We start from the raw sequence: 16756 nt of genomic DNA on the forward strand, positions 1-16756 counted from the left end.
TGATTTCCCCTTTGATTTCTTCAGTGATCACTTCGTTATTAAGTAGTGTATTGTGTAGCCTCCATGTGTTTGTATTTTTTACAGATCTTTTCCTGTAATTGATATCTAGTCTCATAGCGTTGTGGTCGGAAAAGATACTTGATACGATTTCAATTTTCTTAAATTTACCAAGGCTTGATTTGTGACCCAAGATATGATCTATCCTGGAGAATGTTCCATGAGCACTTGAGAAAAATGTGTATTCTGTTGTTTTGGGGTGGAATGTCCTATAAATATCAATTAAGTCCATCTTGTTTAATGTATCATTTAAAGCTTGTGTTTCCTTATTTATTTTCATTTTGGATGATCTGTCCATTGGTGAAAGTGGGGTGTTAAAGTCCCCTACTATGATTGTGTTACTGTCGATTTCCCCTTTTATGGCTGTTAGTATTTGCCTTATGTATTGAGGTGCTCCTATGTTGGGTGCATAAATATTTACAATTGTTATACCTTCCTCTTGGATCGATCCCTTGATCATTATATAGTGTCCTTCTTTGTCTCTTGTAATAGTCTTTATTTTAAAGTCTATTTTGTCTGATATGAGAATTGCTACTCCAGCTTTCTTTGGATTTCCATTTGCATGGAATATCTTTTTCCATCCCCTCACTTTCAGTCTGTATGTGTCCCTAGGTCTGAAGTGGGTCTCTTGTAGACAGCATATATATGGGTCTTGTTTTTGTATCCATTCAGCCAGTCTGTGTCTTTTGGTGGGAGCATTTAATCCATTTACATTTAAGGTAATTATCGATATGTATTTTCCTATTCCCATTTTCTTAAATGTTTTGGGTTTGTTATTGTAGGTGTTTTCCTTCTCTTGTGTTTCTTGCCTAGAGAAGTTCCTTTAGCATTTGTTGTAAAGCTGGTTTGGTGGTGCTGAACTCTCTCAGCTTTTGCTTGTCTGTAAAGGTTTTAATTTCTCTATCAAATCTGAATGAGATCCTTGCTGGGTAGAGTAACCTTGGTTGTAGGTTTTTCTCCTTCATCACTTTAAGTATATCCTGCCACTCCCTTCTGGCTTGCAGAGTTTCTGCTGAAAGATCAGCTGTTAACCTTATGGGGATTCCCTTGTGTGTTATTTGTTGTTTTTCCCTTGCTGCTTTTAATATGTTTTCTTTATATTTAATTTTTGATAGTTTGATTAATATGTGTCTTGGTGTGTTTCTCCTTGGATTTATCCTGTATGGGACTCTCTGTGCTTCCAGGACTTGATTAACTATTTCCTTTCCCATATTAGGGAAGTTTTCAACTATAATCTCTTCAAATATTTTCTCAGTCCCTTTCTTTTTCTCTTCTTCTTCTGGGACCCCTATAATTCGAATGTTGGTGCGTTTAAGGTCCCAGAGGTCTCTGAGACTGTCCTCAGTTCTTTTCATTCTTTTTTCTTTATTCTGGTCTGCAGTAGTTATTTCCACTATTTTATCTTCCAGGTCACTTATCCGTTCTTCTGCCTCAGTTATTCTGCTATTGATCCCATCTAGAGTATTTTTAATTTCATTTATTGTGTTTTTCATCGTTGCTTGGTTCCTCTTTAGTTCTTCTACGTCCTTGTTAAATGTTTCTTGCATTTTGTCTATTCTATTTCCAAGATTTTGGATCATCTTTACTATCATTATTCTGAATTCTTTTTCAGGTAGACTGCCTATTTCCTCTTCATTTGTTAGGTCTGGTGTGTTTTGACCCTGCTCCTTCACCTGCTGTGTGTTTTTCTGTCTTCTCATTTTGCTTATCTTACTGTGTTTGGGGTCTCCTTTTCACAGGCTGCAGGTTCGTAGTTCCCGTTGTTTTTGGTATCTGTCCCCAGTGGCTAAGGTTGGTTCAGTGGGTTGTGTAGGCTTCCTGGTGGAGGGGACTAGTGCCTGTGTTCTGGTGGATGAGGTTGGATCTTGTCTTTCTGGTGGGCACGTCCACGTCTGGTGGTGTGTTTTGGGGTGTCTGTGGCCTTATTATGATTTTAGGCAGCCTCTCTGTTAATGGATGGGGCTGTGTTCCTGTCTTGCTAGTTGTTTGGCATAGGGTGTCCAGCACTGTAGCTTGCTGGTCGTTGAGTGAAGCTGGGTCTTGATGTTGAGATGGAGATCTCTGAGAGATTTTCGCCGTTTGGTATTACGTGGCGCTGGGAGGTCTCTTGTGGACCAGTGTCCTGAAGTTGGCTCTCCCACCTCAGAGGCACAGCCCTGATGCCTGGCTGGAGCACCAAGAGCCTTTCATCCACACGGCTGGGCGCAGAAACTGGATGCACCCGCGGTCGTCGCTGCCACCGTTCAGGGACCTGAGGACCTAATGTCCTCCAGAGAAGGAGCAGAGCGGGGGACGGGGCAGGGGAAGAAGGAGAAAGAAAAGAAAGAAGCGGAGGGGAAGAAAAGAAAGAGAGGAGGAGGAGGAGGAGGAGGAGGATGCTGTCGCCGCGGCGCCCGAGAGCCCGCGCAGCCGGAGCGCCCGGCCCAGTCTGAACGTCGCCCTGGCCGCCGGCTCCCCCCCTGAAAAATTTTATTGAAGATTATCATACTATTTATTTTTAAAATTACTTGCATGTAGATCATATATCGCTTACATTATTTTTGGTCTTTCTGGGACTTTTATATTTCCTGGATTGTGGAGTTGAGCTGTTAGGTTGAACACTGTATTTCAAAATCTAATATAAATTATTGCTCATGATTTTGTATACTCTGTATCTGAGCACTTCTGCATTGTGTGTGCAATTAGAGTAAAACCTTTATTAATTCCTTTCCACCTAAAGCTCGTGCCCTATAGTTATGTCTAAAGGCAATAGAAGTATTTCTGGATTTGGGAGAGTTCAATCTCTCATAAGCTTTTATCTGTAAAATGGAGTGATGGCAAACCCTAAGCAGATTTTATCCATATTATTTTCATTCCTTTTATAATATCTTGATAAACGGTTATTAACAAATATGACAGATCAGGCTGCCTATTCCTCTTTTGGACTGCTAAAATTAGTAGATCTTAGTGTACTGCCCTCTAAAACTTGATTAGAAGTCTGATTGCTCTTTTTTTTTTTTTTAAACATCTTTATTGAAGTATAATTGCTTTACAATGGTGTGTTAGTTTCTGCTTTATAACAAAGTGAATCAGTTATACATATACATATGTTCCCATATCTCTTCCCTCTTGCCTCTCCCTCCCTCCCACCCTCCCACCCTCCCTATCCCACTGATTGCTCTTTTCAATGTAGCTCTTGATATAGTTGAAGACAGCCATGCTGTCCCATTAGGGTTTTTTGGTTTGTTTTTCCCTAATCTAAGTAATGGTTTAACTGAATAATTCTTTATCTTTATTAGTTTATCTAGATTCATTTTTTGTGTGTGTGCTGAATCTGATGCTAGGTTATTTTAATAGTCAGTGTATTGGACAGGTCTGTGTATGGATTCTTGGCTTTGTTTGTTTTGTTTTGTTTTGTTTTTTTTTAGCTCTGTGATTTGGTTAGTCTGAACCTCAGTTTCCTCAGCTATAAAAAATGGAGCTAGTAAATACCAATCTACCTGAACTATATTAAGAATTTAATGATGAAAACATATATAAAGCATTTGGCAAGCTGCCTAGTACATAGGAGGCCCCCTCCTGTACTTGTTTATTGGATGGATAAAATCACAGGACATGTGTTAGTACCTTGAGAGTGGTTCAGTATGGGTAAAACGTAGCAGGCTTGGAAGGGACTGTGGCAATCTCACTAGATAATTATGGCAGCAGGATAGATTGGAGAAGGGAGAGGCTGGAAATACATATATGTGATAAGGATTTGAGCTAAGGCAAAAGTAGCAGAAATTAAAAGGGGTATAGATTTAGAAGACATTTCTGAGATGGAAAGATGAAATAGAACTGCTCGAAGTGAGAGGGAAAAGGAATCAAAGATAAAGCAGCTTTCTAGCTTGGACTTAGAGTTAACGTTAAGATCTTTAACCAAGAGAAAAACAAGTTTGGAAGATGAGGTAATGATTTTGGCTTTAGAAGTGTTGTGTTTGTATGGTACTTGGGGCATATCTGGTGGAAAAGTTTTATAGCTACTTGTAAATATCTATCTGGAGTTTTTAGTTTAGTAGTCATCAGCATATAAGTGACAGCAAATGGATGCGTTTGCCCAGGAAAGCTATATTTAACAAAACAAAGAAAACTTGTGAGGGACTGATGCTTTAGGGTTGAGCAAGAAAGGAAGTTGGAGTGGGGAACAGTCTTTAAAAAGGTTTAAAATTGTCAAGAAAGGGAATTGGGGGAGAACAAATATTTATTGAGTAATGAATATGCTAGAAAAAGCCTATAGCACCTGGTATTCCTGGAGATCTAAGTACTAACTAGATCAAACTCTGCTTAGTTGTGAAATCTGAAACACTTGGGCTTAGGAGAGAGAAAAACCATTGAAGCCAAGAGAGAAAGGACTTTAAAGGTAGAAGGGATTGATCAGCAGAGCCTCATGATGTAGAAAGGTCCAGTAAGGTGAGGATTCAAAAGAGGGCTTTCAGTTTGACAATTAATAGATTAACAGCGATCTGTTAGTTGCCTCTGTTTCTTAAGGTCTTTACTTTAATGCCTCATTTTTTTTTTTTAAAACAGTGAGTCTAAATTACTTTATTTTCAAATTTCTTCAAACATGAAGGAATTTGAGTCTATGTATTGTTCCCTGAATATAAACTCAGTTGGTGTAATATGAAGTATTAAATGTGAAGTGTTCTCCTTTCCACGCTTTCTAGATAGTATGTAATTTCAGTTTAAAATTTCTCTCTGATTCAGAGGTTATTTATGAGAGTGTTCCTTAACTTCCAAAATGTTAAGATTTTTTTTTTTGTTAAGATGTTTTTAGTCATTAGTTTTTATTTACTTCTAATTTTGTGTGTTCCATGAGTAGTCTACCTTTCAAAAAGTTTTAAAAAGTTTTCTTTGTGGTCAAATACACCATCAATTTCTCCATGTTTTATAGTCATACAAAAATGCACACTCTGAGTTGGTAGGAAACAAAGTACATATAATTTTTTAAAAATAAATTTATTTATTTATTTTATTTTTGGCTGCTTTGGGTTTTCGTTGCTGCTTGCGGGCTGTCTCTAGTTGTGGTGAGTGGGGGCTGCTCTTCGTTGTGGTGCGCGGGCTTCTCATTGCGGTGGCTTCTCTTGTTGCGGAGCACGGGCTCTAGGCGCGCCGGCTTCAGTAGTTGTGGCAAGCGGGCTCAGTAGTTGTGACTCGCGGGCTCTAGAGCACATAATGCCTCCTTATTAAAGAAGCTTTCACTGATCTTACCCACTTCTCAAACACACACATAGCAAAATATATAAAATGTCAGGTAGTGAAAAAAAGTCATTTTTTTCTTTTTGTCTAAAGAATAGAAGCTCCATAAGATCAGGGTCTTTGTTTTTTTATCACTGTTTGCCTAACTCCTAGAACAGTTCCTGTCTCATGCTAGGTGCTCAATAAATACTTGTTGAATCAACAAATGGGTCTATTTTAATATAGTGTTTAGTCCTGATAAAGCTTGCCTGCAGTTCAGATAGGGGGAGAATGAGAGGTAGAGAGGAGCTAGTCAGTAAATGTAAGCCAGTGTTTCAAAAAATATACTCGGGGCATCAGTCCTAAATACCTTTTAGGGGCAGAAAGGATTTCTGTTGGGGAAATAACAGCATACTAAATCTTTCTCTGTCTTTTTTTTTTTTTTTTTTTTTTTGAGACTTAGGAAGTTCTGTTCTAAGAAAACCCGTTTGTTTAATTTAGCATTTTCCAAACATTTGACCATGAGCAAAGGATTTGAGAGTGATTAGTAGAAGTAGTGGAAATGACTAGTCAGGTTCAGACTGGATAGGAAGGGAAGTGCAGTCAGGAATGGGCTATCAAGAAAATGCAAGTCACTCTGAGATCAAGAAAGTGATTTAGAGGTAGATGGTAGAAGCCTGTGGTTCCAAAGGGAGCTTGTGTATTTTAAGAGTCCAGAGGTGGATCTTTCTAAGTTGTTTTAGAAGTGGTTGTTTTTGCTGAACTGGAGTGCAGGTCACTAAAGTGGAGTGGAGGGTGAAGGTTGTGTGCTGAGTAGGTTAAGCATGAATGTTGAAACATTGAAATCTAGGATGAGCTGAAAAGGAATATCTTGTGAGATATTAGAGATTGTTGACCTGGAAGTAATTAGGTTTTAAAAAAGGATTGTAGGAAGAAAGTAGTAAAACAGGTGCCGTGTACTTCAAAAGAGAGGTTTGTTGAGTTTTAAAGGTTAGTTTCAGATAAGCAGTGACCAGTGGTGAAGGAATAGACATGAAACACAGAGCCCAGAATTGTTCTTGATTTCCAAGATTTTTCTTTTGGAAATGTTCTCTACTATTTCTTAAATATATACATTTTAGAATGTCATAACTATTTTAGATAAGAGCATATTTTTTCACATCACCTGTATAATAGTATTATATAAAGATACCATTTTAAGCCTTATTATCATGCAGATTTTGAAATTACTCAATACAGTAACTCATAACAGAATCAACAGTATGTACAGGATAAATTTTGTAAGGAGAGGGCTTCCCTGGTGGCACAGTGGTTGGGAATCTGCCTGCTAATGCAGGGAACACGGGTTCGAGCCCTGGTCTGGGAAGATCCCACATGCCGCGGAGCAACTGGGCCCGTGAGCCACAACTACTGAGCCTGCGCGTCTGGAGCCTGTGCTCCGCAACAAGAGAGGCCGCGATAGTGAGAGGCCCGCGCACCGCGATGAAGAGTGGCCCCCGCTTGCCGCAACTAGAGAAAGCCCTCGCACAGAAACGAAGACCCAACACAGCCAAAAATAAATAAATTAATTAATTAATTAAAAAAAAATTTTGTAAGGAGAGGTTGGCTTCTTTAAAGTTTTAGAATATTAAATACTTATTCACTTGGTTCTGTCCATCAGTTTGAGTGCTTCTTTCAACAGTGAATATCATCTCTCTCTACTGTATTTTTATAAGCCGCACAATTCTCTAGCATTCGCCACTCAGGAGAAAGTAGTGGAGTTTGCCTGCATGCCCTGGAGAGTAGTATTTTTTATTTCATTGGTTGTGAAACATTTTTATATATAACATCTCAGTTGATCCTCTTAAATTTTAAGGTAGATTGAGCGGATGTTATCCTCATTTAACAGATGTTAAACTTAAGGCTACCTATATGATTAGTCACACATTTTCTTGTAGTTCATATAGTGAAAACTTTTCCAACAAGGAGAGAGACATCATGTTCTTTGCTATAGGTCCTCGCAGATTCTCAGTTCTGTATACAGACAAGTGGAAGTGATTTCCTCAGCATCCTGCACACTACCTGAAACATTCATTCTACCGTCCACAATTGGTCAATTGGTTTAATCATTCTTGTATGTGACCAACTTTTTTTTTTTTTTTAATATAACATCAGTAAGGGAGGTGTCTTATCATCATTTACTTTTCTTATTAATGGTGGTCTTAAGGTAGATTTTATTAAATAAATATGCTATATTTATTATGGCATAATAGAGGTATAAGCGGGCCACATAGTTCATTTAATCTAACTTTCTTATTTTATACAAGAGGAATGTGAACCTTAGGTTAAATATCTTGCCCAGCAAGTCATAGCTCTAAGTGACAGAGCTGGGACGTGAACTTAGATAGTATGAGACAAATTCCAGTGCCTTTTCTACTACACTCTCATGTCTTTTAATGAATGCCATAAGAACAAAATGTGGTGGTGTGACTCTAAACCCTAAGCTGCTTATCGTTACCTGTCGGTAGAAGTTCTTTTCAGGGGATGTTGATACCAACACACATGACATATTTTGTGGATTATAGGGCTATACTCTATAAGAGGAAACTGTAAATTTATTTATTTATTTTATTTTGAATAAAGTAATAACTTAAAAAAATTTTTTCTGTGATAATTGTTTTTAAATGTTTTCTCTTTAATGCTGTTTTCTCTTTTTTATGCCTTGTAGCGATAATAATTTTCTTTTCCTTTAAAAACAATCTGAACATGTTTGATGACTTGTAGGAATTAATCCCAGGAGTTGGATTTTATTTTATGTTAGTATTCTAGTTGCTGTTATATTAAGTTTTAAGCTTTTGTATTAAGAAAAAAGGAAGATGATTTGGTTCTTAGATATAGTGAAGAAGTAAATCATTGTAGACTGTTGGCTTTATGAAGCAAAGATTGTGTGACTCCACCCTTGTGTCACTGTTACTTGGTACATGCTTGGCAAGTATTGATAGTAGGTACTCAAGTAGACACTCACATTATTTCCATGTGCTGAATTGATTTTTCTCAATAGTTAATTTTTTTGTAAGATTTTGCTTTGTTATCTGTTTAACAAGGAAATACTGAAATATACTTTTAAGCAAGTAACATAGTGGTACTTTTCAACATTTTTTATGGATAAATTTTTAAATTATTGTTTGGAATTTAAAGGAAGACATGAAAACTATAAATAGGTAAGCCTAATAGATTATGCAGTATGTGGTATCACTTTGACAGTAGTTATGAAGACATAATCTTCTAATAATATAGTCATTATGAAGACATAATCTTCTAATCTTCATATACCTAATGGATTCCATCCAGCAACTGCTTCAACTTTTTGGATAGTTAATGGAATTAAGTGATCCAGATAAATGAAGTTGCTTTGCTCTCTCTCCCTAAATAACTTCGTCTTTGCTATTGGAAAGGACAAATCAGGCAAATCTTAGTTTTGCTTTTGTAGTGTTCACAGCTTACCCACCACCATACAGACTTTGGCCTCCATCTATCTACCACTGAAACAGTGCAGTAGAGTACTTGGAGAATGAGAGAACAAAACAATTCTTCTGTTACTGTTTGATTGTGTTCCCACCAATGTCTTTTTTGATTCTCCTGATAAGTTTTCTGTGGACTCACTAAATGCCTTGGAACAACACATTACATGAAGTCCATAATCGTACTTTTTTCATGAGTTTGTTACTTCTAAAAGAAAATGTTTTTTTACTTGTCTGAAATTCAGCAGAAGATATAAGGATTTTTGTCATTTTTATGAAAATTACAGGTATGGAAATAAATTTAGGTGTGATGTTTGGCTAGATAATAAAATGACAAATTGACTTAGTTATGTAGGATCCCAAAGAATGTAGTTTCTGTGTGTATATGTGTGACGAAATTTGTTATGTGCAAGTATATGATAGATGCATTAACTTCTGATTTTGTAAAAGTTGCAGTTACTTCTTCCTTGTTCAATCAGTTGTGCCCATAAGGTCAGATTATCTCAATTTGTTGGTCCAGTGAATCTTAACATAATATTATATGTATAAAATAATGAACAATTCACATAATGCGTAGTAACTAGGTGATCTTTTCCTTAAAGCCTAATACTTCTGTTTTCGGGGAGGACAACATTCTTTTTATTCTAGACTCCCTAATCATATCAGGAAGACACCTCACTGATCTCCAGGGTTAGTTCTTACTTTTTTTTTTTTTTAGTTTAAAAAAATGTTGTATTGTGGAAAAATAGACATAACAAAAAATTTACCATTTTAACCAGTTTTAAGTGTACAATTCAATGGTATTAAGTACATTCACATTGTTGTGCAACTATCATCACTATCCATCCCCAGAACGTTTTCATCATCCCAAATTGTAGCACCTGTTTTTATCTTATTTTTTTCTTCCAGTTTTATATATATAATTGACATAGAGCACTGTGTAAGGTGTACAGCATACTGATTTGATTTATATACATCATGAAATGATTACCACAATAAATTACCACAATAAAAGGAAAAAAAACTTTTTTTTTCCTTGTGATGAGAAACTCCTAGGATCCAATCTCTTAACTTTATATACAACGTAGAACAGTGTTAATTATCTTTATCATATTGTATATTACATCTCTAGTACTTGTTTATCTCATTACTGGAAATTTGTACCTTTTGATGATGTTCATCCAGTTTCCCATCCTCCCCCCCGGGTAGCCACAAATCTGATCTCTTTTTCTATGAGTTTGTTTAGGAAGTATATTTGACTACAAAATTATTTTTGTTCCTGGTACACAATTTAGTAATTCGATGCTTCTCTACATTTCAAAATGATCACCATGATAAGTCTAGTTATCATCTGTCACCATACAAAGATATTACATTATTATTGACTATATTTTCCACACTGTACATTTCATACTTGTGACTCATTTATTTTGTAACTGGAAGTTTGTTTGTCTTAATCTCCCTCACCTATTTCCTCCCCCCTGCCCTCCGCCCATCCCTCTCCCTTGGCAACTACCTGTTTGTTCTCTGTGTCTGTGACTGTGTTTCAGTTTTAAGTTTGTTCATTTGTTTTTTAGATTCCACATATAAGTTAAATTATACAGTATTTGTCTTTCTCTGTCTTACTTCACGTAGCATAATACCCTCTAGTTCCATCCATTTTGTCACAAATGATAAGATTTCATTTTTTAGGGCTGAGTAGTATTCGTGTGTGTGTGCGTGTGCGTGCACACGTGTGTCATTTATACATTCCTCTCTGGATGAGCACTGATTCAGTCTTGGGGTATTGTATATTTCTAGGAATTTGTCCATATCTTCTAACTTGTCCATTTTATTGGCGTATAATTGTTCATGGTAATCTCTTATGATCCTTTGTATTTGCATGGTGTTAAGTGTAACTTCTCCACTTCCATTTCTGATTTTTTTTTTAATTTGAGCCCTCTCTCTTTTTTTTCTTGATGAGTTTAGCTGAAGGCTTATCAATTTTGTTTAGCTTTTCAAGGAACCAGCTCTTATTTTAATTGACATTTTCTATTATTTTTAGTCTCTATTTTATTTATTTCTATATTCTTTATGATTTCTTGTAAGTTTGGGTTTTGTTTGTTCTTCTTTCTCTAGTTCCTTTAGGTATAAGGCTAGGTTGTTTATTTGAGATTTTTCCTGTTTCCTGAGGTAGGTTTGTATTGCTATAAACTTCCCTCTTAGAACTGCTTTTGCTGAAACCTAGAGATTTTGGATCATTGAGTTTTTCATTTTCATTTGTCTCCAGTTATTGTTTTGATTTCTTCTTTGATTTCTTCAGTGACCCATTGGTTGTTTAGTTCCACATGTTTATGGGTTTTTCTGCAGTTTTTTTTTCCTTGTAGTTGATTTCTGGTCTCATAGCATGTGCCTGAAAAGTTTCTTGATATGATTTCAATCTTCTCAAATTCACTGAGACTTGTTTTGTGGCCTACCATGTGATCTATACTAGAGAATGTTCCATGTGCACTTGAAAAGAATGTCTATTCTGATGCTTTTGGATGGAATATTCTATATTTATTAAGACCATCTGGTCTAATGTGTTGTTTAAGACTAGTGTTTCTGTATTGATTTTCTCTCTGGATGATCTGTTCATTGATGTAAGTGGGGTGTTAAAGTTCCCTACTGTTATTGTGTTGCTGTCCATTTCTCCCTTTTTGTTTGTTAATATTTGCTTTATGTCTTTAGGTGCATCTATGTTGAGTGCATATATATTTACAATTGTTATAGCTTTTTCTTGGATTGATCCATTTATTATTAGGTAAAGTCCTACTTTGTCTCTTGTTACAGTCATTGTTTTAAAGTCTACTTTGTCCGATATAAGTATTGCTACCTTGGTTTTTTTTAAATTTCCATTTGCATGGAATACCTTTGTCCATTCCCTCACTTTCAGTCTCTGTGTTCCTTTAGATCTGGACTGAATCTCTTGATTAGCATATATACAGGTCTTGTTTTTGTATCCATTGAGCCACCCTATGTCTTTTGATTGGAGTACTCTGTGTCCATATACACTTTAAGTGTAATTGTTGATAGGTATGTACTTATTGCCATTTGTTAATTAATTGTTTTCAGGTTTAGTTTGTAGTTTTGTTGTTGTTGTTATTCCTTTCTTCTTCTTTTGCTCTCATTCCTTGTGATTTGATGACTGTCTTTAATATTATGTTTAGATTTCTTTCAGTTTTTTGTGTTTGTATCTGTTATAGATTTTTAGTTTGGTTACCAGGAGGTTTATATATAGCAATCAATATATATGTGATTATTTTAAGTTGATGTGATGTCCTCTTAAGTTTGAATGTATTTTAGCAACCCTGAGTTTTTACTCCCCTTCTATGTTTAATGTTTTTGACATCATAGTCTACATCTTTTGGGTATTTCTTAACTACTTATTTTGTGTATAGAAGATTTTACTAGTTTTGTCTTTTAACCTTTCTACTAGCTTTATAAGTGGTTGGTCTACTACCTTTACAGTGTATTTGCTTTTACCAATGAGATTTTACCTTTCATAACTTTCATATTTCTAGTTGTGGCTTTTTCTTTTTCACTTAGAGAAGCGCCTTTTCATTTCTTGTAAAGCTGGTTGTGTGGTACTGAACTTTTTTAGCTTTTAATACTTAAAATTTATTTATTTTATTTTATTTATTTTATTTTTGGCTGTGTTGGGTCTTGCTGCACGCGGGCTTTTCTCTAGTCACGGTGAGCAGGGGCTACTCTTATTTGTGGTGTGCGGGCTTCTCATTGCAGTGGCTTCTCTTGTTGCGGAGCATGGGCTGTAGGCGCACGGGCTTCAGTAGTTGTGGCTTGCGGGCTCTAGAGCGCAGACTCAGCAGTTGTGGCACACGGGCTTAGTTGCTCCATGGCATGTGGGATCTTACTGGACGAGGGCTCAAACCCATGTCCCCTGCATTGGCAGGTGGATTCTTAACCATTGTGCCACCAGGGAAGCCCCTTTTTAGCTTTTGCTTGTCTGCAAGACTCTTTATCTTATCTTTCTGAATGATAGCTTTCCTGGGTAGAGCATTCTTGGTTGTAGGTTTTTTTCCTTTCATCACTTTAAATGTATCATGATATTCCCTTCTGGTCTGCAGGGTTTCTACTGAAAAGTCAGCTAATAGTCTTATGGAAGTTCCCTTGTATGTAACTAGTTGCTTTTCCCTTGCTGCTTTTAATACTCTGTTTTTAATTTTAGCCATTTTAATTACGATGTTTTTTTGGTGTGGTTGGTTTTGGGTAGATCCTTTTTGGAACTGTCTGTGCTTCCTAGACTTGTATATCTGTTTCCTTTCCCAGGTTAGGGAAGTTTTCAGCCATTACGTCTTCAAATATGTTCTCTGCCTCCCCTTTTCCTTTTGGAACCCCTGTAATGCAAATGTTAGTTTGCTTAGTGTTGTCTCAAAGGTCCCTTGAACTGTCCTCATTTTTTAAACTCTTTTTTTTTCTCTTCAGCTTGAGTGATTTCTACTACTGTCTTCCAGCTTGCTGATCCATTCTTCCGTACCATCTAATCTACTGTTGATTCCTTCTAGTATGTTTTTATTTCACTTATTGTTGTCTTCAGCTCTGTTTTGTTCTTTATATTTTATAACTCTTTGTTAAACCTCTTACTGTGTTTTTCCATTCTTCTCCCAAGTTCTTTGAGCATTTTTATGATCATTACCTTGAACTCTTTATTGGGTAAGTTCCTTAGTTCCACTTCACTTAATTCTTCTGGTGTTTTATCTTATTCCTTTGTTTGGAACAAATTCTTCTGTCACCTCATTTGCCTAACTTGCTGTTTTTATTTCTATGTATTTGGTAGGTTGGTTACATTTCTTGATCTTGTTGAAGTGGTCTTTTATAGGAAAGGTCCTGTGCATCCCAGCAGCTCACTTCCCTTTGGTCACCAGAGCTTTATGTTCCAGGAATGTCCCCTATGTGGGTTTCATGGGCCCTTCTGTTGTGGTGGGCTGATTTCTGTTGGTGGTCTAGTAGGCATGGATGGCCCCTGGTCTGATTGGTTGCCAGGCTCTGCCTTTGTGGATGCTGACAGCTGCTGGTAGGTAGGGCCAGGTCACAAGGTGGCTGATTGTGAAGGCTTAGGGGTCCCAAGGCTAGTACTGGTCCACTGGTGGGCAGAGCTGGATCCTGGTGTGGCTGGCTGAAGGTGTCTCACAGATGGTCTGTCCACTGATCGGCAGCACTGGGGCCAAGGGAGTCCAGTGATTGGTGCCTGCCCATTGGTGGGTGAGGCCAGGTTCTGGAGTTAGTGCCAGCCCTCTGGTGGGTGGAGTTGGGTCCTGGCTTCTCTGGTGGCAGGGCTGGGTCCCTGGGTGGCTGGGGGAATCAAGGTGCCTGTAGTCATTGCCAGCCTGCTGTTGAGTGAAGCTATGCCCCCACGGTTAGCTGCTTGGCCTGTGGGCCCCAAGGACTGTTGCAGACTGGCTGGTGGGTAGGGCTGGGTCCTTGCACTACGAAGCTAGAGGGAGGACTCCATAATGTTTCTTGCCAGCACGAGCATTCCTCATGGTAGAATGAGCTCCAAAAAATGGCTGTCATCAGGGTCTGTGTCCCCAGGGTGAGTCCCACATGCCTCCTCCTCTCTGGGAAGCTCTCCAAGATCAGCATGTGTGTCTGACCCAGGCCAGTTTAAAATGACTGCTTCTGCTCTGGGTCTTGGAGCATGTAAATTTTCTGTGTGCCCTCTAACAATGGAGTCTTTATTCCCCACAGCCCTCTGGGTCTCCCGAAAGTAAGCCCCGAAGTCTCATCTTCTCATTGTAGGACCCCCCGGGTTGGGGAGTCCAAAATGGGGCTTGGACCCCTTGCTCCTTGGGGAAAACCTCTGCAATTGTGATTATCCTCATGTTTGTGGGTAGCCTACCTGGGGGTGTGGGTCTTGACTGTACCATGTCTCTGCCTCTCTTGTCTCATTGTGGATCCTTCTTTATATCTTTAGTTGTGGAAGATCTTTTCTGCTAGTCTTTAGGTTGTTCTCATCATGATAGTTGTTCTGTAAATAGTTGTAATTTTGTTGTGCCCATGGAAGGAGGTGAGCTCAGGGTTTTCCTACTCAACTTCTCCATTCCACTAGCCACCAATATTATTTTTTAATGCTTTGAAGATAAATAATGTATTTAACCTTCAGATAAATTTGGTTTTTAAACTTCAGTAATTTACAATAGAGACAGCCTATAAATTAAGAGACAAATTGATTTGGTTAAAATAGAAGAAAACCAGATATTTCCAACATTATCAGTTTGGTTCTCCTTAAATTATGAATTCTGTATTTGGCATTTGCCTTTTTGACCACTGATAACTTTAAGTCTTCTGCCCATTTTAATTGATGATGTTACTTATTTCAAAATGACACGACATTTTTCACAAGAACTGACAACTTACATATGAAACTAAGAGAAGACATTAAAATTTGGAAGTTTCACAATTTGAGCCACTGAATATATTGACTACATTCTTTTCGATTTTAGCAAATGGAAGTGTCCAAGTTGGAGAATTGTTACCTTGCAAGATTTGTGGAAGAACATTCTTTCCAGTGGCATTAGTGAGTACCTTTTTCCTTTGGAGTTTGGTAGATCTTTAATTGTTTAATACTTCAGGACAATGGAAAGAACCTTTGGAATAATTTAAAGAGATACTGGCTAGTATTCATTGCTCTAGAGTATCAGTTCCATCTTTGTCATTCTTCCAGAGTGCTCTCTTTCCTTCAGAGTTTGATTGGTCTTCAAAACTCCTCTCTGTTAAACTATTAAAGTGTTTCTCCCTTTGTGGGACTATTAACAAAAATAAAACCAAAATAAACTCTTAGAAATACTGTTAGAAATAATGTATTTAAAGAAGAAGAAAGCTATGATGTCTGGGATTTTCTTTAAACTTCAGGAAAAAGTGCTGGGACCGGGATAGATGAAACAAGATTGGTAAAATGTTGGTAATTGTTGAGGCAGGGATGAGTAAATGGAGCTAATTACACTATTCTGTCAATTCTTATGTATGTTTGAAATATTCCAAAGGAAAAAATATTTTAGTTAAAAGTGCACCTAAGATATATTATGCATTCTTTAGATGCTTAGTGTATACAAATAGAAGCACATTTAACTGATTTTAATATAAAATCTCTAGCTAAATAGAGAATAAGAAAGTCAATATGCCTTATGTAACTTCGAATATAAATATGTATTTATTAATATTTTGATGTGGAATAAAGATTTTTCTTTGAGTATGGGTCTGCTGATTAGAGTTTTGCTACATTTTATTTTGCATCCTCTCATTGTTTCCAGTTTTTCTTTAAAGCAGTGAGGAATTAATGACCCAAAATGTCCACCTGACTGCAGACTCCTGTTAAATATTAACAGCTTTCTTTCTTAAACCTTTCTTGCCCACGCTTAATTCATCAATTTTTTTGTTGTTATTAATTAACTATTTTTCAAACCATTTTCAAAGCATTAAGCTGAGTTTTCACAGGGAAAAATTTGCCTTTTTTTGGCCCTCATTTATGTATTTATTTAATATTTAATTAAATGATATAATCACGATAACAACTACAATTTGTATACATCAGTTTTGGGAACAGGCACTACATACTTTTGACATATACAGCGCAATGTGAGAACAGACATCTCTAGAAAGTCGCCCGTTAGCCATCCTTTTTTTTTTTTTTAATTTAATATTTAAGAGATTTTATTCTAATAGTTACAGTTATTGTGTTTGTCAGAACGATATCCAAAAACAAGTATGTAAAACAGTTGTGTATTGAAAATATTAGAGGCTCCGTAACATTGAATCAGCCAGTTCTGAGGTTCCTATTTTCCCAGATAAAGTTTAACAGTTCTGACTTGTTTATTGTTTATCAAAATACAAAAGAAAAAAAGGGCATTTAGTATCCTCTATGTTATTAGTCAACATGTTTTATTTAGGGGAAGGAGAATTATTATTTATCCAGTAGGTTAATTTGAGGTCAGTTAAGAGAGCTTCCATTGTAATGTCTTTAAAATGAA

At 36.9% G+C, this 16756-nt stretch overlaps 1 protein-coding gene across 1 annotated transcript in view; it reads left to right on the forward strand.

The window, feature by feature from the left end:
* ZC2HC1A (zinc finger C2HC-type containing 1A) overlaps positions 1-16756 on the forward strand; it is a 65610-nt gene that overhangs the window by 5944 nt on the left and 42910 nt on the right. Inside the window, exon 2 of the mRNA XM_061171736.1 lies at positions 15233-15306. Coding sequence (XP_061027719.1) covers positions 15233-15306 — 74 coding nt within the window. The remainder of the gene's footprint in view (positions 1-15232; positions 15307-16756) is intronic.

Source organism: Eubalaena glacialis, chromosome 17, assembly GCF_028564815.1.
Source record: "Eubalaena glacialis isolate mEubGla1 chromosome 17, mEubGla1.1.hap2.+ XY, whole genome shotgun sequence".
Lineage (NCBI taxonomy): Eukaryota > Metazoa > Chordata > Mammalia > Artiodactyla > Balaenidae > Eubalaena > Eubalaena glacialis.